The 23,506-nt window shown below is 38.8% G+C and overlaps 1 protein-coding gene across 7 annotated transcripts in view; it reads right to left on the reverse strand.

Annotated features, from left to right (window-relative positions):
* fhod3b (formin homology 2 domain containing 3b) overlaps positions 1 to 18,095 on the reverse strand; it is a 118,129-nt gene extending 100,034 nt beyond the window's left edge. For all 7 annotated transcript variants that reach the window (XM_047810736.1, XM_047810734.1, XM_047810735.1 and 4 more), the window contains exons 1-3: positions 17,487 to 18,095; positions 7,707 to 7,813; positions 799 to 863 (exon numbers count right to left, since the gene is read on the reverse strand). In XM_047810736.1, coding sequence (XP_047666692.1) covers positions 799 to 863; positions 7,707 to 7,813; positions 17,487 to 17,651 — 337 coding nt within the window. In that variant the 5' untranslated portion in view covers positions 17,652 to 18,095. The remainder of the gene's footprint in view (positions 1 to 798; positions 864 to 7,706; positions 7,814 to 17,486) is intronic.
* Positions 18,096 to 23,506: the final 5,411 nt, after the last annotated feature.

Genomic DNA, 23,506 nt, shown 5'->3' on the forward strand with positions numbered 1-23,506 from the left:
ATCCACTATAGAGTCTAACATTAGCATAAACCATTAAGCAGCCGTAACCACATTCTGCACAGTCTCAATTATAGATGATTTATAAATCCATTTATAAATGGCAATGTAATTAGAAAGCATTTAGGCTATAAAACCTAATATGATTGGCATATGGTGGCAAGAAGCCACAAGTAAGTGTGTGTGTGTGTGTGTGTGTGTGTGTGTGTGTGTGTGTGTGTGTGTGTGTGTGTGTGTGTGTGTGTGTGTGTGCGTGCGTGCCTGTGTGTGTGTGTGTGTGTGTGTTTGTAGGAAAGGAATATTTGACAGTTTTGACCTTGTGGGGACATTAGAGACATGGGGGCCCGTTAGGGAATCCAGTTTGTTACAGAAACGGACATTATTTTACAAAAATTAAACAGCAAAAGTTTTGGTAACCAAAAGTTTGATTAATTTATATATCAATGAAAAGAGTGAAAAGTGTGTGTGTGTGTGTGTGTGTGTGTGTGTGTGTGTGTGTGTGTGTGTGTGTGTGTGTGTGTGAGAGAGAGAGAGAGAGAGAGAGAGAGAGAGAGAGAGAGAGAGAGAGAGAGAGAGAGAGAGAGAGAGAGAGAGAGAAAGAAAGAATTTGTCATTTTTTTACTTATTGGAAATAAAAAATCGTAAAAAGACGATAAACTAGAAAAAACTCAAACAAGCCATAGAGCACTTTGCCACAAATTCCCATGATTTGAACATATGAACCCAAGTGATCATGGCAGAATCCATTACAATCCATTTCCACATACATTACTGTAGCAAACAGAGCATCATATTACTCACCTATGCAGGCATGGACCCTTACTGAGAGTTGTGTTCGTAGGATTATACTGTGCTTTTTGCCTCTCCTGAAACAGAAGGCAGAATGTGATTGTATACTGTAAGCAATACAACAGAAAGTGCAATTATAATAAAAAAATGTAATTACAAAGGGCATATATTTTTAAAAATGTCCTGTATCTAAATAATGAACACTAAAGATTTTTCAACTTTTCAAACCTTCTTTATATTTCAATCACTCAGGATGTTTGTAATTAAACCAAAGACTTTCTTATTCCACACAAATTCCATACATTCCCAAAGCCTAGTGATGTGTAACCCTGCCTTAGATAACATATCATGATGAAGCATCTTCAGAAGTGTGATTTTATGATGCCCAGCCTATTTAGGACACCTGTTTCCTGTTCGATCCATCATTACTGTTTGTATATCTATTTCCTCGTTTATCTTCTTCATTAAGATTTTTTTTTGAGACTTGATTTATTATATTTAATTTCACTTTGCATTTGTATCCCTCACTTCACATTATTTGTGTACAGTAGATCCTTGAATAATATGAATGATAATGATGATTTGTTTAATTACTAGAAACTGATCAACGAGCAAAAAAAAAAAAAAACCATCACAATCCAAGCATCCTGTGTGAGTAACAGTACAATAACACCTCTGTCTAGTTCAGGATACCTGATTCCTTTTGTTACGTCTGCTCTTATTTTAGGGTCAGTTCTGGCCGAGCTTCTCGCCTTGGGGGAACGTACCCATGTGTGGGCTTTAGTGTCAAATTCATGACCTTATGACAGCCTGGACCCTGCTGATTTCCTATGACTTCTTTATTGCTGCTTAAAGAGGCTCAGAGGGAAGCCAGGCAGACTGAGAATACTGAACAAAAGCTTTGACACTTGTGAAAACTAATCTATATACAGACTGTGCTTCACTATACATGGAAATGATTTTCAGTAAAAAACTGTAAACCAACAAGTACATCACACAGATATAGTATGTAGCTATAAGAAGTTCCAAAAACTGGAATTGTAACAAATTGAATACAATATGGAAATAGTTATAGCCAGGGGCATTACTGCACCACAGTGACCTCAAATGAAGCTTCCATGAATTAGACCACGGAAAATACACTGATGCAAAAGCAAACAAAAGCGCTATCATTTGAACATGGACAAGAAATGGGATCCTGACACAAACGGAACAGGATACCACGAATCATTACTATATGCATATCAACATACAGTACATTCAGCTTTGCCACTAAAGTTTCACAGATGATTGGACCACCGGGCTTTCACAAAATTGCTGTATTATGCAGGCTGTGCACCAGGAAAGATGTTAGGCAGTCGGCTTGGCAGTATGCCAGATGCGGTATTGCTCACTTTGAAAGAATCCAGGACTGGACTCATCATTGTGTTACATCAATATACGCACAAACACTATCACATAGACAGATGGACAGATAGATGCACTCCATAAACAAAAAAACAAGATGCTAAAGATACAAACAGAAACACAAGACTCAGACCTACTGTATATAATTCCATAAACACAAGCCTCACAGCTAGGGTATGTACTCATGGCCTTACCTAAAGCAACATGGCACCAGCGTGCAATTTAATCCCAGTGCAGTTGCAGCTAATCAGTAACTCGATCTATTTGGTAATGAACTTTGTGTTTCTCCATGCTTGCAACATTATCCCAGCTACTAACCAAAAGCTGGGTTCTCACTGCCCCTGCACAGTCATTATCAAATTAAACAGCGGGGTTTACATTATGCATGAGACACCCCAAGGAAATCATTATCGTAATTGAATGTTTAAAGCAAGAACTGAAGTGAATATGCGCTATGACTATTGAGCCAGATAGAGGTAAACGAAAAGTTTCGATAATCCAGAACAAAACTCCATTTAGTCCTTGAATTACATGAACAGGAGGTCCGTGATCTTTGGGATATACGTCCCAAACAATCAAACTGTATGATGGATATGGCAAAATGTGATAAACAGTGTATCATCTGCAGACTTCCTTGCTTGTGGCTTAGTTGGATTTAAGCCTTATTCCTTTGCCAGATGACTCAGGATTTTTCCATTCTTTTAGCACATGCTTGTGCGAGTCGAATAAACCAGACATGCTTACTTTGTTCCTTGCAACTGAATCGCTCCTCCAACCTGAAATCTTTTTTATGGCAAGGAGGAAAAAGTGCTTTGTTTTGAGGAGAACAAGCTCAGTCCTGCTCAACCTTATCATCCAAAAATAGTTCCTACTCAACGCATAGAAACGAGTCGAAGGATGTTGGATCATTTTTATCTCGATTTTATCTATCATGAAAGAATGCCATGTTAGACACAAACAGATATTACGCTAAGAGCATGAACATGAAGATCATGTACTTATTACATGCAAAGTCTTTCTCCTGGATTGGTTAAGATGGCAAAAAAGAGTGTGGTGAGGAAAGAGCAGAGGCAAGCAGCAGCCTCTTGCCCCCGAGATAGCCAGCACACTACTTTTTATTTATACTCATAAACCTCTCTGACTTAATCCAGGCCCCATGCGGTCTCTCCTGGTGTGTGTGGAGACTTGCCAGGCAGGCTCTGTGTGATGCCTGTTTTTTTTTTTTTTTAAGTATTACCCGCCTGTTTATAGATATCGCCTATACAGCCCCAATTAAATAGGCAGAAAAAGTACGAAACAGGGACATAAAGACAAAGTAGGCAAGAAACAGAAACTGAGTGAAAACGAACACCAGTACAATTCAAAACCATCCATTTCACCCTTATCTACAAGGGACAAATTTCATACCTGGAGGTGAAGTTTGGTGTCTTCACCAAATTCAAAAACAGCTGGTCTATCTCATTTGTTTATTAGTAAATGTGTTAGAGCAGAGCGTGCTAGACCCCCAATGCCTGAACTAGTCTAATAAATAGCAGGGAAAAATTCCTCATGGAACACGACTGACTCCGAAGGGATCATATACCATACTCATGCTTATGATGGCCAAAGCTGGCACATTTGTTTTTTCTACATTACATCTTTAATACTGTAGCTTGGAGAAGGCTCATGCTTGCTTAGGCTGAGTCAACACTATTTCCATCATAACATTTATAAATGTATATATATATTTTTTTTTTCTGTGCTTTATTATGTAAATATATTTACATATAGACCAGCAAGCAATACTACCTGAATATACATGGAGACATTTTATACAAATGTTTTGTTCACATCACATATTAATCCAGGCTTGTATTGTCTACTGACTATATGAACGCTTGAAAATATCTTGAAGCATCGTTGTAAACTTGAATAACAGGCCAATACCGACAGTCACACTGAGGCTATATAATATTGAAAATTTTCCCAACCACAGCATGAAGATCATGGTTACATGGTAGAATAAGCATTGCATTGTATGCAATACCCTCCCTTCAAGATACTGTAATCGTACAATGCTTTGGGAAAACTAGCCATAATCATCTTTGTCGTTTGTATTTTGTCCAGCTAGAATGACAGCATTTTATGTGGACAATGCTGACGCAATGCCCAACATTGTATGGTACGGCTATGGAAAACACAGTATCAGTTCATCTCTAATAATCACGTTTTGGACCAAGCTGGGGAAAAATTCCTCTTGGCAAATGTGTATGGTAATAATGTATTCTGTATAAAAATGTTTCTCTGTATCTCCCCTAGTTTCCTAGATTGCTAGTTTCCGTCCCATCGGCAATCGATCCACAGCCACCAATGTCTCAGAGGACAGAACACAGAGCGATTGCATGGATATACTCACAACCTCATTGTTTCCACATTTTCAACCGTTGTACCTTTTGTCTGCATTTACTACTGTAAAAAAGGGATGAATCTACTGCTCCAGCTGAGCATTGAGTATCGTTCTACCTCTCTATCCATGTAATCCACACAAATATTCTAAGCTTTCCCATTAAAGGAACTAGGCATCACTCCAGGGCCAGAGGCTAACCGTTCCCGACGACAGCTACTCCAGCAAACCAGCCAGGAAAAAACAGAAGTGATTTCAGAGGGAAGGAAAAAAAAAATGAAAGGGAAGAAAAATAGAGATATTCTGCTATTATTCAATAATTTCCAGAGTTTTATCTCAGGAGACAAGACAGAGTGATTCTCTGCAATGTGCTGAAGCTTTGCCAATATAGAGTCAACATTAACAATGACACAGAATTAGAGATGTGGCCATGAGTCACTTTTGTTGACAGATCCCTGCAATGCTGTGGTTGGGTAGTGCTTAAGGCCTCAAACCCACTACGACATGGATGTATCTACCTTGCTGAATGAGGCATAAGAGGATATTTCCTTAATCAGGTCCCAAAATGACTACATATGACTGAGGCACTTGTGGAATGCAACCTGTAATCTGTATCTGTTACCCATGATCCTTTCTGAAGAAGAGAGTCCTAGTTTTCAGGAAAAGAGCCTAGCTGTGGGATTTCTAAAAAAGACTTCACTGTCCTTAAACATTTTCACTGTCCTTAAGCAAAAAAGAAGCTTTCACTTTACATACCACTTTTAATACAGAAACGCTGGAACAATATTTCAGTAATTCTTCATACAAAACAAATCACACGAGATAGCAACTGGAAGAAAGAAAAGGTCAGAGTGGTCTGATTTAACTGCGTAGTTCATCATATTTTAGACTCCGTAGTCATAGAACACAACAGTAGTAAATGGTGGGGACTGTAAACTTGAGCTTATCCAGGCTATAAAAGCACTGTGTGCTGAATTACCCTGTTATTAACAGTAATGCAGTCCTTCTCTCCTCTCTACAGCCCACTCAGACACTCTGCATGGGTCTAGAGAGAGACAGAGCGAGACGTAGAGCAAGAAAGAGAAGACTTGGCACTGCCCTGCTTCTGCTAAAGGGGCACATATAGAGGTTGTTGAATTCTGCCTCTTCTCTATGCTCCAGCACTTCCATTTTCTCTCTAAGCCTTTGGTCTTTAACATTGAGTTTGATCCAGTGAAAACACAATGGCATTGGACAGGGCCGGCTTCTACGTTTACATAAATATATCGACGAATACCTGTGGTCTTGTTGAATAACGGGCTCACTTGCCAACAGTGAGTATGACATTGACGGTGGTAGACGGATCCTGGGGGTTGTGTCAACTCGATGGTTAGAAAAGATAACTGGGAGCATCTAATAAAACACATTTTCACTCTGCATGCTGTGGGGTTTATGACTTTTTCTGTCAAATGTATTCTTCAAGCCACTTCCACTGTATTTGCCTTGTAAGCTATATACAAATACCAAAATAATTCCCTGACTTTACCCCAAGGTTTAAATAGCCATTTAAAGCCATTTAAAACCATGATTAAGGTTTAAGAATATCGTTCTTTCTTGGAATTCATTAACTGATGTCAATATGTCCGAACTATTCCGGGCTCCTTAATGTGGACATGACACATGACTCATGACACTTTAACTCTTGTCGATCGAGCAGGGTTTTTTGAGAGTCGATGGAAGAAAGTCTGTCGTGTAAAGTCTGTGGTATGACGTTAAAATGTCTTGAGATAGTTAGGGCTTTTTGATAGCCTTCGCAGAAAAGTTTCATAATGTCTCTAGAGAGCAAAAGTGTTTTAGCAGTTGAGCTTGATGTAAGCCACAGGGCAGGTATGCAGACTAAACTAAAATGTTTGCTTATGGTTATACCAGGACCACTAAGCAACAAATGTTTTGCTGCCCTCTGAGCTTTTAGATGATTTAATTCAATACAATGTTTGTATAGCACTTGTAACAATAGATATTTGAATCTAGAGCCATAATGACCATACCATAGATGACAGAAACATGAGATAATATAAAAAAGACAATGAGATAACCCAAGCTAAAAAAAGGACACCCATTCTCTTCTGGGTGACAATGGATTGTGAGTTTATAAAATATTACTCTTCTACTCTTATACCCATCAATGCCATAAATATAGTATGAGCATATCATGAATAAATCTTTTATGATTACAGCAGCAGATCACAGGCACTATAAGTCTATTCATACTTATAAACTAGAAACCTCTGGAAAGAACAAAAAATATTACATGTCATTCTTGCCCTGTCATACGCATGCTGTAGGAATGTTCAGGACTACCTGGCGCTAAATGTTTTATATACAGCAAAGGTCAAGGCAAGTAATTACTTCAGTCACTTGACGTGAACCAAGTTTGGCTAGCATTAAAGATCTTGATTCCTAATAGAATCGAATTAGCCAGTGAAGTTGGAAGCAAGATGGAAATGAATACAGATCCTTGTGGCTGGGGATTTGAAAATCTTGCTGAAAAACAATGGTCGCATTGTCGTGACCCTTGTCCCAGGGTCCATGTATACCTCAGAGCCTTCACATCCAATCAGAGATCTGATTACCATACTGCAACGGCTCACAGATCAGACCAAAACTCCTGAGTGGTTTATTACAGCACGGAGAATTCGAATACCTCATGCTTAACATCTACTGTAATATTAAACCCCATGTAATAACGTGTAAAACCAAACCCCAGTTTTCTATGGGTGTCTTCCAAGGATTTTTTTTTTTTCATAAATAGCTGATACAATGCTGGGATGTTAGGAATGTTATTTAACAGTTTGGAACTCATTATGGGTCTTAACTTGTAATAAGAAATCTTTTGCATGCATTAACATGTAATTCTTTAGACAATGATGTATAGCATAATTAATTATTCAGTGCTTAAATACACTTTATTATAAAATAGACTGCACACTTCTGGAAACATTTTGCTGGCTGGATGATTACACTGGCCCAAAGAGAGGATCGAAACCTTAAATAGGAATGTGAAATATTACAAGCTTTTTTTTTTCCAAACATGTGTTACATATTATAGGATATGCTATAGATAACTCGGTCAAAACAAAACAGCGCTTACCCTCCATCCTCCTGGAAGCCCTCCAGCTCATCTTTCTGCTCTGCCAGAGTAGAATCCAGATCCAGGTAGCTTCCATTATGAGATAGCTGTAGAGCACAGTCATCGAGCTGCAGGAAGGAAAAATGCACATACATTCCATAAGATTTTTCCACAAGCTTTTTCTGTACAAGATCTGTACAACTGTGCACCTTTAAAGAAGCAAAAGAAGTTTATCATAGCAGCTAAGATGCAATACCCTTTAAAGCTGCGAGGATCAAACTATCTTCTCAGCTTCTTTTTAAGCATTTAATTAATGGAATGTTTTATAAGGAAAATTCAGGCAAAACACTGTCATAAAAATTGGCATGTTGGGCCATTTGTTCTATCAGTGGAGTGCTTTATTTGTTAGGGTCATATTTCATCTGTATTGCATGCTGTCAGTAATTGGACAATATGCTTGTTGTCTTGTGGCACGAACATTAAGATCTTCAACTCCTGTAATCACTAAACCTCTCCTAGAACTGAAGCTAATTCCCCACTCAAATCCATAGGGTTTAGTTTCATGCATGCTTGCTGTTGTCTCTTTGTTTTTGCTCTCTGGTCCTTTTTTATCGGTTGTATTAGAAATGTTCTACAGTGTTGCTCATATTTATTTGTTTATCATTATATTATTTTATGTTTCTCTTTCCTATTGTTTTGTTTCTACCATTTTTCTTCATGTTTTCTTTTGTAGTCATCTCCAACTGCATTGTAAAAATCTTAAATCTTGTTTTTAACAGTGTGTGAAGATGGGGAAAAAAATACACTTTTTTTTTATTAAATATTATTGCCAGATCCATTTCATAACCAAATACAATGGCAGTCAAAAGACTTTCCCAAACTATTGGCTATAAAATGAGCAAGTTACAGTGCTCAGTCAAATATCTTAACCAGCCTGAGTCTGGTTCCTCTCAAGGTTTCTAGTTTCTAGTTTCTAGCAAGTTTCGTGTTTTCCCTTGCCACCCTCACCTCTGGCTAGCTAGTTGTGAAAAAAAATCAAAATCATCTATTCTTATATTTCTGTAAAACTATTTTGTGAAAATGTCCATTGTAAAAAGAAGCGTATAAACAAAAGAAAACTGAACTGAATTGAATTCTTTACTACATTGTTAAGTCAAGCTCTTTATTGCTGATGCTCAATGTAAGTCAATATTCTCCACACAGATATTTGTACCGACTGTAAGACGAAATATATTAAATAAATCTAAATCTGTCTGAAACAACAATAAAACCAAAATAGTAAACAAAAATCTAAAGTCACTAACATTGTCCGATTCCACCTGTATATATTTCTTCGATTTTCTAATTCTAAACAACATAAATTCAGTCATTTATTAATTGTTGATGTTAAAAACTTTTGCTTGGCAATGTATCTATGGCAGATTCAGGAACCTCACTCAGTACAGTAAATCTTTTTTATTCCTTTGTTATCCTAGTGGCTAAGCTGCCATCACTCCACAGGCTTCAAAAACGCCCCTTTACCTAAACTTAAAGTGCAAATGAAGTGATTTATCACATGTGATGGGAGTGTTGTGAGACATCAAACCAGGTTTGCTCTCATGAGGTCTGCTCTTAAGCTCTACCGGGCCCCTGCTGGAGGTAGGGCCTGCTTGTTGACACTCAATTACGGCCCAATGATAGGATTTGAAGCCTCCCATGGGGCTTGAGTTAGAGTGCAGTGTGATCTGTCAATCAACAAGTTATTCAGGTCAGCCCCAATTTTAAACATGCTAATTATACACACATACACAGTTCTAGCCCTGAGCTCCCCTGGCCTGAACAAGCCTAGTGGTTGCCCGAGCAAAGCCAAGCCCTTGGGATGGGTAAGAATATCCTCAACGTGCTGTTAATATGCTGTTTATTTAAGCTAACATGTCTAGAATACCTCACAGGTCATCTCTCAATGGTAAAGTTCCTGACCTACGTGCAGCCTTTCATTCTGGTGTGTCATGCTTAAAAACACTTGTTGGAGTTTGCATTTGAGCTATTAATGCAAAATGATGTTTTGCCAACCTTATCTACAGTCTAGCTGACTTTCCAGGTGAACTTTCATTCAGACAGTGGAATGTCTAGATATTAGGAGGTAAAAAGTACTGTCTGGGCCATCTCTCATAGCACAATTCATTGCTTTTTCATAAAACATACAAATATGCATAATATTAAATGACAATAACAATTTAAATGATATCCTTTAAATGACTGATTTCAGTCCAGCTCTGGGTATGAACATAGTTCACTGTGTGTCCGTCCATAAGGCACTAATGTAGACTGTCTTAAGGAACAGAATGTGAGCTTCATGGTAATAGGATTAACGGCCATATTCCTGAGAGCGCTGGACAAAACTTGTCAAAACAAAACAGAACAGAGCGACCTGAAAAGCCAGAGCAGCCACATTTATATTTCTTTTTGTATAAAGTTTTATTTTTTTAATAGTTTTTTTTATTACTTAAAAAAAACCCAGTTCAAACTATAAAATTTTAAGTTCTTCAAACTTCTGAAAGTCCATGCAATTCTTAAAACAATAATGAAAATTGTACAAATTTGTCCTTTATTATTATACCAGACCACAAGGCTTGAACCTTAAGCCCCTTATATGACAACAGTTAATTATTAGACTTATATAATTAATAGACCACATATAATCAACAACAAAAATGATAAACGTGATATTTTACAAAGACAATCAGTGATATTGTGTAGCTTTGTGAAAATGAAGACGTTTATTTAACATTAAGAAAGGTTTTCATGACAGATGGACTTGTGCTTTCTGTTTGCTTGGTAACATGATAAACCTCAAGAAAAAAAAAACACACCTTGGTGAGAAAATGGCTGTTTATAGTTGTTATAATGCAAGTGATAACATGAATTAGCTTGTTTTGCAGACATTCCATAACATTAAATGTAATTATAAATGCATGACATCATTCTTTACTAAATACATAAATTGCAAGTGATGCAAAATGACTGCGGTATAAGAGGAATGAAATGTTCTGATGGTGGAAAAATAATCAAATTCATGGTGGCAACGGGCTGCATTACACCGACGCATAGCTGATTTTTTTCCCCCCTATAACATCAATCCATGTTGTGTACTGTATGTTTATCGTATTCTGTTTGTTGTGTCCTAGTGCAGAAACCGGTATCTCAGGTAAAGAAAGCATACAGTACTAAGTGAAAAGGGTGTCACGTTCTTGTTTGAATAAAGTATATTTTGACGAGCGATGTCATTAAAGCAAACAAATGTAAAACAAGCCCAAACCTCAGCTGCATTTTCTGCTGCTCTGATGTGGTTCAGCATCCTGCTGTATGAATTGTAGTAACTTAATTAAAAGCAGGGAAGAGAGAGGATGCTAACTGGTAAAGCCATTAGAATGCTTTGATCCCTACAGTCACTAGGGCTATGTGGGAGAACAAGATGGTGCTGAGACTCTAGATCACATTTAAGTATCTAAGAATGATAGTAGTTTAGTGTTTTGTTTTGTTTTTTTTGTTTTTTTTCATAAATGATAGTCCATATCCCTAAGCTCTTGTTCTGCAGTGGAAATGGAAATGTTCTAATCATCAGGTAAAAGCACTGACCAGAACACGTACTCCTGACTCCTGAAATTATAGTACGGTTCCTGAAAGAACAGGAAATCCAGAAAAGTGAGCCAAAGCTAGCCCGACTATATTTAAACGCCCATGAACGGGCATGCTTGAGGTAGGGAAAAGGGTGTGGCATGAAAATGAGTATTTAAGAAGAAGCAAAAACAGAGACAAATAGCAATCTCATTCACCCCATCCCTCAGCTCAGTAGTCTCTGTAGACCTGCTTACATCATAGACTTAAGTCTTTTAACCTGGAACCATTTCTACATTTAACACCTAAGAGTTTGATGTAAGAAATATAATTTGTAGACAACAGATTGCAATTAACAGTTTACAAATAACACCAGCCTTTGGGAAGTCTGAACTGACATTACGTTAACCAAGGACTACAAAAAATATCTGTTAATAATGTTGACAAGTAGCCGAATGGTAAAGTATATGTTGCTCAGTTTATAAGGCATTACAATACATTAGGTCCTTAGACTGAAGTGTTGCACTTCTTTCTCCTGCCAAGACACCCATGCTTGTATTTACAACTTCATGAGTCCAAAAAAAACTGGCTGCTTCCTCATGGCTTGGCAAAGTAATTTAGTAGGGAAAAAACCCAGCCACCTAATCTATTTTCCTTTTTTTCTTCCTGGAGAATCCAGCTGTGCTCCATCGGTTGCAGTCTGACCCAAATATTTCAGTGGTGGAAACCCAACGCAGGTAGTTTAGGTTACCAAACAGGCCCTGAATGAACAAGGAACAGCGATAAGCATCAGTCTGGGAGTCAGACGTGGAGTTTCACACTGTGCTACAACTGAGGTTTAGCTCTGCTTGATTGGGCCAGAACAGCGTCAGAACAGTTGGATCTATCCAAACAGTAGGGTCAATCAAAAGAAATACACAAAAGTCCCAGCCAGATGAGTGACAGAGCAGCAAAATGCAGGAACTCTATTTTGTGTGAAGCAACTATACTACTTTTATTTGTTCAACTCATGCTTTGCTTACATTGGATGGTGTTTATCTAAATCTCTTTAAAAGATTGTGGAAGATTTGTCTGCTTCAATTTAATCATTTGAACCAGTGGTATATAGTTTAATCTTCACAGACACCTCACACATTTGGAGAGAAGCCATAGACAGTCTTGAAAGAGTGCGAAGGAAAGGCTAACATATTAATCTGAAAGCAAACAACAGAAAGTGCAGAACAAAATATAGCCATTAACAGAATCAGAATATAGTGATTAACACAACTGATTCCTGTGGGAATATACAATTTCCTGGTCAATGCAAGCAGTCAGTAGGAGACCAGTGATAGATGGGACACCCAGCCTTACCTTTAATCTCTAAGATACAAATGTGACTATGTCTAAAGGGCTTGCGACATTAAAAACATCTTACCACACGTTGCTACAGACGCAGAGAGCAGCGAAAGAGCTGCTCATGTGAGCACCTGGATTCATGGAGGCGATGATGTGTCCCCACCCAGATTGTGACCTGGTGACCTTGTGGCTACGAGACTGAAACTGAGGGCTAGACCTGGCCTTTTCCATCCAACCACAGAGCACAGCCTAAGGCCGGGACACACTAAAAATAAAAAGCTCACTGGGAAACAAGACTACCCTCCAAATCCACATGCTCAATCTCATCCTCAATTTAATCTCTAAGCAGCCCTTTTGCAAACATGAAGGCAAAATAAACCACAGCATGAGTTTGAAACTATAATGTATAATTTCGTTGTTTTATTTTTTTTTGTTTTTTTTTTTACTTTTAGGCACTTTGTATTTTATCCTATATTATGCTAGTACAAATTTATTCTGTCAGTCCAGTCAAAAGTTTGCTGCTTACACTTTTCTTTGTTAAGGTTCAGCTGTTGTTCTTGTGTTGGATTTTGGAACAAACACGTGTAAACACTCCAAGTCCAAGCCAAGACCTACAAATATAATCACTGTCATATTTTTCAGCTCCAGAAATATTAAAGTGTGACACTTTGTCAAAAGCAGAGCTATACATAAGGATATTTTTGCCACCACTAATTAGACCAAAGCAGACATAGTCATCTCGCCTTGCACAAAAAGACAAGCTCATCTCTTGTCCGCTGGCAATAATAGAGCCCGTCCAAACATGAAGTTCACAATTAGCTCTCATTAAAATGCACAAGTGCTGTGGAAAGGACGAAGAAAGCCTGTGCATGAAACCCTGAGAGCTTTTTTTTTTTCCAGAAAGTGGCAAAAAAGCAGAGAAAAATGCCACAAAGCTGCAAAACCTCAACTCTACATAACAATGTCTAAGGCTAATCCAGTCTGCAGCCACAGACATGAAGGCCTAGCCTATATTTTACAGCATTTAACATAACTTCTCATTACTGCACTCTGTAATTTCAGTGAAATTCATGTGCAGACAGAAAAGGCTTCCTGAAAGAAAAAAAAAGGTCTCAGTGAAAGGCTGTATTCAATAAAAGATTCTATGTGTGCAGATGTGTTAAATCTCACACGTAGAAAAATATATGCTGGGCTGAAAAAGACAATTATTGTTAACCTGATGATAGTAATTATCTTATTATACTGGGTTGGATAGAGGGGCCGCTTCTGAAGCCGATTTCCGTTTAACAAGCCAATTAATGTTGCTCCCAGACCTTGTCAGTTCATTAGCTGACCAAAACTGTTCCACAGCCCACATTACATACGGGTGAGTTCACTCTATCAGCATATAATTTATGATTCTTCCTTTCACCTCATATTAACATTACTGTAGGAAGCAAAAGTGCAAGCATTTTATGACAATGTCCATGCACTTCTTTACGCAAATCACCTGCACTGGGAAGCATTCACGATTTGAATAGAGCCTTTCACTTAAGCCTTTCTTTTGTTCCACCTTTCCTTTTCACACACCCATAAAGCTTTAGCATACAGTGAACCAACACAGTTAGAATGTGTCATCTGAGGAGGGGGCTATTTCATAAAACACCACCTGGGAGAACCCTGAATCTGACCTTGATGCTAAGAAAGCCTCTCAGTGCACATTGTATTCTTTGGTGCATGCTATGAAGAAAGTACTGTATGTTGAGGATAAAACACACAGTTGGTAGTACGTCGGATGTATATCTATAGCAAGGAGAACAGAAAACAAAACAGAATAAAAAACAACTAGCCATGGGTCATGTAATTGCTAGCCTAACAAAACCCTAATTAAACTTTCCATGTCATGGAAAGCAGTGAAGAGTAAAAATAACTGCAGAGTAGATATTACCTCTCAAGAGACAACAAACAAATATGGCAACCATAGATTGTTTTCAGATCGACAAGGCCAACTGGTTCACTGACAAGCAGATGCTAAACGCTTAGCTATCGTGTGAGCTCATCGTATTGGCCTGCCTGGGCACCGCAGACCTTTTTCCTCTGCACTGCTCTGCTTTGTGTTAGCTGCATGATTCTCTGTGCTGAGTGCTGAATTGCAGAGGATTGAGGATAGAAAATCGTTTTTTTTACCATGTTTGGTTTGGGATGGTGCATTCTTAGCTGTTGCCAGCTTCTCATCGCTAGCAATTTTGAGAAGAAATGCTGAATTAGGAGACTACTGGTTAGCCAAATGAGTCAGATCCTGGTTGTGGTCAGGAAGAACAGAAGAGTTTTAAGGAGGCATTATACAGTCTTTGGTTAACAGGATTAAAGAATCCTGCACAATTAGGTTGGGTGCAACATGTTGTGTATACTTGGCACGTAGACATTCAAGATTAAAGTTCCAAACTAATTTATTTATCAAACTAGATGTGCTTTTCTTAAGGGTTTAAGTCAATATATAGCATCTACAGCAGATCACAAGTCGGTCAATGATGCCTTAATTCTTTAGCCCAAAGCCAAACCAAGATGACAGAGGATATGATTGGCTTTGGAAAGCACTCAAAAGCCTCAACTGAACACGGGGCCAAAGCAGTGCTGAAAATTCTCTTTCAGCAGCTTTGGAGACTAAAGATAAATGAACACAGGTGCTTGGCGTGTATATGTAAAATATAAACACATCAGCTGTGTGGAGCATGCAAATTCCCACAATCAAAAGGTCCTTTAGTGATATACTGTACTTAGACTTCCTCTCGAAACATTTGGAAAGTTGTTAATGATGTATCTGCCTCCGAAACAGAGACGTACTGTAGCCTACAACTAGGTGATGGTCACAAATTGGCACAAGGAGATAGAATGCATAGACATTTAAGGAATTACATCATAACCAAGACTTAGTGGGAAATATAAAGAACTGCAGTAGGGACGGTTTTCAAGTCTTTGCTATTTTCTCTGCGCATATAGTAATGCATTTACATTTACAGAATTTGCCAAATGCTCAATAGTCCAATGCCTTAACCACTAAGCTACCACTTTCTGATGCAGACAACCAAAGCATGTGGCCATGCTAGGTGCATCATGTCTGTTATTAACATAAAATATGTGTCCGTGTGGGTTTCCTCTGGGAGCCCCAATTTCCTCCCACCTCCCAAAAAATGCCATTGAGAAAATCTACCAAACTTAATTGCCCCAAATTGTGAATTTGTGCGTTGTGTGTGCTTGCATTGGCCCATGTTGGACTCCCATCTAGAGTGTATGCCTGCATCATAGCCATCATTCGATTTCACACTTTACTTAAGGAAACCTACATAGTCAAAGCTGTGAAGTATTCAAAGAATAATTCTACTGAGAGACAAAGAGCTATCCATCCAAAATGATGATAAGTGGACAAGCTATGACATGACCTGTAACTTCACAGCTAGAAAAATGGTATCTGCATGATATCTGCATGACCATGCCAACTGTCTAACAAACATGGCAAAATGAGAAAAATCAGAAAAACCTTCATTTGGAACCTTTCCAATGTCGTGAGTGACTCGATACGCTACAAAGAATTTTGCACCATATCTCAGGTTGGTACACCAGCAATGGAATGCAAATCCATTCCACTGCACAGCAACAACTCTGTGTGTGTCTGTTAGATGAGATGTTATGAAGATTATCCCACTTTGAATTTTGGACATGCAACTGCATAATAGGAAGTGTTTCATTATGGTATGTGTAAGACTCACAGCATGTTCTCACTCACAACAACTTTTCTCTCTCTATATAGAGGACAGTGCTAGAATTCCCCATTCCAGAGTTGTTTTTTTTAAAGAATTTACCAATACTGACAAAGTGATGCTATATAATGACTGGTAGTTATGGATATGTCAATCACCTAGTAAGGTATGTTCGTCTAACAACCTGGATAGCATTAATAGAGTCAATGACAGCTGGAGATTCCTGAGTGTATGGACATCACATACTTCTACCACCCAAGCATGGCCCTCAGCTGCCGAGCATTCCACATGGCCACAACAGCACCACTCCTAAACCAAGCTCACGAAATAATGCTTTGTTTATGTGCTGAAAATGGTCTAGAATGGGGCTGCAGTCAGAGAGTGGTTTGGATAAGAGCAGAGGTATTCTCGTTTGTGCCGAGTCCTTGGGCTATTTTGATTTGTTTATTCCAGGTAGCACAGTAATGATACCTACAACAATGGAATACAAAAGATAACTATGATAGGACTTTACCCAAACCCACTATAGATGGTCATATCCCAATGAGTAACCTGCGATGAAGCAGTTGTTTATTTAGTAAGAGCAGTAAAAGTGAAACACTTCAACAACAACTGGTGTGTGGTCATGACTTGTGCATTATGTACTGTTGATAGGTAAAGCCTAGTCGATGCGGTAGTGTCATGTGATACTGATATTCAACCTGAAAAATCCTTGATCTATGAGAATCCTATCATTAAAACAAATAAACACATTCAGTAAACCTTTGACATACCTAAACAGGGTTTCTGTGGGTATTTTGATGACTCATGCCCCCCCCATGTAAATAATCTTAGTCCAAATAATTAATCCTGTCTCACATCTTGAGTATGTTGTCTTAATATGGCAATGCATATTGCATGGTCTATATAATGTTAATGACAATGTTATATCCAGGATATATAGGTGCCAATTTCAGACTGCAGCATCTTGTGCTGCCTCTGCAGTATTCTCTCCATCAGCAACTTCAGCAGAGATTCCTATATATTCTTCTCTCATCTTATCTCCACACGCTTTATTGGTTGATTTATTGGACATTTCTATTCACACATTATGCAATCAGGTCGCACTGAGAGTAAACAGATGTGTGATTACCTTCTGCGGCGCTTTGAGGAGTCTGTGCACTCCGGCGAGCTGGTTGATGAGCTGGATGTCCTCTCTGAAGGTGAAGAGCGGTGGTCGAGTAGGTTCCGGGAAATTGGTGCTGTTGAACGGATCGGTGTCGTCTAGAAACTGCACCCTGCACACAAACGTAGCCATGGTAGCCTACATCCATGCAAGGAGGCTTAGGAGTAAGTCCGCAAGTAAAAGAGCGCCAGGGAGAAGGAGAGAAGGGTGGTGGAGAGGGAGAGAGGGGGGAGAGAAGTCTTCGTCGCAGTGCGCGCTTATAGCGGCTTGCAGTAGGAAAGCATGCGTCAGGCGCGCGCTGTCATTACGCGCTGATCTGCGCGCTCCGTCCCGTCATCATAAGTGCCGCAGGGATGAACCCGACATCCGCAATGTAAAAAAATAAATAATAATAATTAAAAATACATGCAAAAAAATACAAATAAAAAATGCATCTGAAATATCGCGACCCACTGGGCTCCCTTTGGATCTCCTAAAGTTCTAGGAGTGGTTTAGTGTCCAGCGAGAAGCGAAGCTGGGTGTCCGAGGACATTGCGCTGAGACGCAGGAGGACAGACACGCAGGAGGAGGACAGACACGCAGGAGGAGGAGGACAGTCTGCGGAGAAGGACTGCTGGAGTTTGGGACTCCGTGCGACTCAGGCCATCCAGCGAGCACAGACACAGCAGTACACTGAGCTTGTGCGCCCTCTTGTGGCTCTTGTGGATTTGTAAGACAGTAGCTGCACACACACACACACACACACACACACACACACACACACACACACACTCTCTCTCTCTCTCTCTCTCTCTCTCTCTCTCTCTCTCTCTCTCTCTCTCTTTGATTTTGAAATTAATCCAGGTAACAGACAGCAGGTAGCCTGCTTGTGCAAAGGAGCTATTTTTTCACTGCGCATGCGCACCGCTTTTCCTGCTGTAAGTACAGGGTGTAAAAAAGCCTTCATACGGGATTGTGCGTGTGTGTGTGTGTGTGTGTGTGTGTGTGTGTTTTCTCGGTTGGTTGGCGTCTATTTTGGAATTTGTTAGTAATTTGTTAGTTTGGCATCAACCACAACCTCCTGGCATCCAAGCATAAGAATAAATACAATTTTCACTTAAGGCATTTCAATATTTGGGATATTTTGCAAAAAAAAAAAATTAATGTGTTAATATCCCCTATTTATAGAGACTCTTAGGGACTCTCTGCATTTCAAACCAGTATTTAATAAAGTCAGTTTTTATTTGATCCTTAGACAAGAAACCTTCGAACTAAATAACGAAGAACCCCTTGTGACGTCATATGGTGAATTGTATAAAAACTGTTTCAGAACAAAATGAAAACTTACTTTTCTATTTATGAATTAGTCAATAAGTAACGAATACGGTTTTGTGAACAATATGTAATCCTATGTCCAAAAAAAATATTATTTATGTCCGGAAATCACATCCTAATAATGAAACCACGTGCTTTACATGTTTAAATTTATTATATTAGGGTTTAACTTTCAAAAGTGTCACGTGGTTACTGTGATCGCCGAAGTTGGAATATCGCCTCCTGCTGGTCATCCTTATTAAAATCTGTCAGATATTCGCTATAAGAACATGTTAAAAAAGGCAGCGAAAGTGCAGTAATGCAGCATCATAGATGTTTTCTTTGGCTTTCTTTTGATCAGGAACTTACCCTGAATTAGCTCTGTGTCTGTCATCGATTGACAACTTCCACATGTGTCTGACACTCGAAAAGGAGGTATATACAACATGATATACACCAGAAACATTTGCAATGTTAATCATGAATCAGAATGAAGAAGAGGTGTGATCTCAGGGACTTTGACCGGGCTGGTTCTAGAGTTTGGGGTGAATGGTGTAAAAAACATGCAGAAGCAACAGTTATGTGGGTGGAAATACCTTCTTATTAAGAGAGGTAAAAAATAAAATGGCAAGATTGGTTAGAAGGATATCGCAACGCATATAATGACTCTTTACATCTGTGGTGAGCAGAAAAGCATCTCAGCATGCACAAATAATCAAAGTTTTAAGTGGATAAGCTACAACAACAGAAGACAACATTGAGTTCGACTCCAGTCAGCCAAAAATAGGAATATGATGGTGTTCATGGGCACAGAGAGAACCAAACTGGACAGCTGAAGTTAAGAAAAAACCTCTTTCTGCAATCTCCATCATGTCTCCCGTGAATTTGTACCTGTGATAGCCTCATATTCTTGTTCTTATCAGTAAGAAGTAACTAGTTTAATTCATCAACAAGGTGTTTCAGCCTACAGACCTTCCACTCACAGGATGCTGTTTGTTTTCTGCACCATTCTGGATAAACTCTAGTGACTGTTGTGTGAAAATCCTTGTCATCTGGTACAATAATAAAGTTACAGAGATCACATTTTCCCCTTCTCTGATGTCTGATGTGAACAATACCTTATGCTGTTGAACTGAATCTGCATGATTTTATGCATTTTGCTGCTGCCATGTTAATTTTTTGATTTTTGATTTTGATTTTTTAAACATGATAATAAGCTGATGTTTTTACATAACATAAAAATTGCATTTCAATATAAGAAACTCTTATAAGAAAGATTTAGTGACTGTTTCAATGACTTAAAAAAGGCGGGTGGGTTTGTCGACGCTTGAGAAGTTGTGCTGTGGTATGTAACCACAAAATGTGCAAGTGACATATGTAAACAAGTCTGAGCATCTCGATTTAATAACGAACAAGTGGACTAAGCAGTGAAAACGTCCCCCTTCTTCCACCGATGCAATTTAGGAGTTTTACTGTTTACTTTGTCTGATTTGAACACACAGCTGCTGTGGGTGGTCCCCCTTCACAGCGCCTGGGGTAGGCTACTTCACTTCAGACAACAGCCATCACAGCTGTGTCACATAAAGTTTCAAGATTAAACTTTTCTCTGTCTTGCTCTGATTGCTTAAAGTCTAAAAATACCCAAAGCAGGAAAATATAGGTTTTCATAATACAGGCTTTAATACAAATATTGACTTGGATGGGACAGAGTTTGAAGTCTTGGAGTGCAGCCTGAGTAGGAGATTACAGTACCCCCAGTGAAGACCTCACATGAGGAACATTTTATGGCATTACATAATGAGAGGAACACTGATCGTGGAGTAGAAACTCTGATTAGAAACAAATAAAAACAAAGAAAATATTACATTAAATATATGGGTATTTAGTGGGGCTGTAAATCTCAGATTTCCACACGAAATGATATGATTTCAGTTCTTAAGGAAGCATATTCCGTATTTCACTACTGATTCTGTATGTTTTATTTAGTAGCCTCTGATTAAAATGTGACCAGAATCTGTGGTAAGTTGATGGGCAAATAATGATGTACAACAATATTATTTTAAAAGCTATGGGGAAATTACCATTCTAGATTTTTTTATGCATGAATTTAATAATATGAATGATGTACACAGGTTGTCTATCCTTTGCAAATAATTGATTTATATAGCTAGTAGTTATTATTAAGATAAAAACACTATTTAGACTGCACCTCAGTTGTTTAAAATTGCTAATCAGTTACATGACACCAAAAAGTATAATGAAGTTTTCAGTTGGAAATAAACTGAAACATCTAATGAAAATGATCTGTTGATTCTCTTGCCTTTGATGCAGCAAATATATTTATCTCCATTTGAAACCACTAGAGGACACTGTTATAAAACTGCAGAACTACAGGCCATGGAACGCGTCCTTACCTCCAAACACCTTACTCAAAAGGATGTTAGCATGAAGTAAGTAACATCCGTTGAGAGATGGCGTTATAATGTGGCAATAATGACAGAATTCCTAGCCTACTAGAACAAAACATTGAGTGGAAGCCTTCATTTCCAAATGTATTATATCCTTGTTTTTTCCCATTTAAAATTTTGCTTCAACAGTCAAATGGTTTTACAGAAATTATGTATAATTTCAAAAGGAACTAGATTTGTAAAGTTCGTCGCGACAAACTTTGATGTTGGTTTTGACGATGCAAGTATTCGCAAAGGCCGGTGCTTTTTGGAGGCGAGTGGACACAAGGGTCAGTGTTACTTTTGGAAGCAAGTAGACAGAAAGCTAAGGTGCCAAAACATTTGGAGGTAAGTGGAGACGTGCATGTGACGTCATACGAATACTCCTGAGAAAGTTCCCCACATTGGGCTGAGTGTTTTGATATGTCACATGTCCATGTTGTGTTAATTTTTTTTTTTTTATGTGATGTCACGTGATGTGACCAGAATACATGTGAGGCAGTTCTACTCATCATGCTGAGTGTTTTGATATGTCACAAGTCCACGTTGTGCAAATTTTTAATTTTCACATGACATCACGTGACGTCATGTGACGTCATCAGAATACCAGTCAAGAAATTCCCCTCATTGTTCTGAGTGTTTTAATATGTCACATGTCCATGTTGTAAAAAGTTTTTTGATTTTGCATATATTGTGGGCGGGGCTGCGGGGACAACGGAAAGGCCAGTCGGTACACCGACTTTGTTCAGACTATCACCCTAAAGGAGCTGGCCGAGTTTGGTGTAGATAGTTCGAAAGCTTGCCGAGTTATAAACCTTTATAGTTTATAATGGGATTCTATGGGGGAAAAGGCCAATTTGAGACTCGGTACTGGAAGTACTGGTACTCAGATCGCTTAGAAAAGTAACTGCAACATACTTCAGACCAGGCTCTACAACATATCCGAATTTGGTGCATGTGGCTCGAAAGCCCTAGGAGGAGTTACTCTTGATAAATTTTTGTTTAAGCTTAAATAGGAAAACGTTGGCTTCTACAAAGCCAAAATAATTACTAGGCTTCCTGTTATAGACTTTGGAGTAAGGCATAAAGATGGTGTAACAGATATTAAGTAAGAAGTATGAATGCAAATGAATAAACATTAAAGCCTGTGTAAGTTCTACTAAAATATTTCTTTAGGAAAATATACCAGGCCCAAATATGCTACTGATAATAATGACTGGAATCTATGCAATTCAAATGAAATATATTTATTTACATATTTTTTGTTTGGAGCATCTTCACAACCCCCTTATAGAGACATCACACTTATGCTATCTCTAATTTACAATTTCCAGTAGACTTGTATAACACACTATTGACCTTTAGACAAAATGATAACATCTGATTGGCCCTTTTGATTGTAAGGGAACAAATGAATACATCGTAACTGATAAAGTACAATGCAATGTTTAGCATAGTTCTTATAATGGTTTTGAATTTAACCAGGACTGTACAAAGTCCCAGCTGGCCCACTGTGCCCAACAAATGCCCGGTATGACAGGGGGATATGTTGCTGTTTTAGAATAGAAGCCTTTATTTGTCACATATACTGTACATTACAGCACAGTGAAATTTCTTCTTCACATATCCCGACTTTTTGTCTTTTTTGGTCTGTCAGAGAGCAGGGTCAGCCATGATACAGAGTTCCTGGAGCAGTGAGGGTTAAAGGCTTTGCTCAGGGGCCCAACAGTGGCAGCTTGGCAGTGCTGAAGCTTGAATCACTGTTTAAAATCCCAGAGCATAACTGCTTAAGCCCCCACTGTCCTACTCTGTCTACTGGGTTTCAGTGTATTTGATGAATAAGCTTAAAAGTGGGGGCAGTCATGGCCTAATGTGGGGGCAGTCGTGGCCTAATGGTTAGAGAGTCTGACTCGTAACCCGAAGGTTGTGGGTTCGAGTCTCAGGCCGGCCGCGACTGAGCAAGGCACCGAACCCCCCCAACTGCTCCCCGGGCGCCGCAGCATAAATGGCTGCCCACTGCTCCGGGTGTGTGTTCACGGTGTGTGTGTTCACTGCTGTGTGTGTGCACTTTGGATGGGTTAAATGCAGAGAACGAATTCTGAGTATGGGTCACTGTACTTAGCCGTGACTGTTCACAGCCATCACACATCACTGTTTTTAAAATATATATTAAGCTGGGAATTTAAGGAGCTAAATCCCTTGATATGCTAACTGGTATAAACTTCAAATTAGCACACCAAATAGCTA

Source organism: Tachysurus fulvidraco, chromosome 3 (assembly GCF_022655615.1).
Source record: "Tachysurus fulvidraco isolate hzauxx_2018 chromosome 3, HZAU_PFXX_2.0, whole genome shotgun sequence".
NCBI classification, from domain to species: Eukaryota; Metazoa; Chordata; class Actinopteri; order Siluriformes; family Bagridae; genus Tachysurus; species Tachysurus fulvidraco.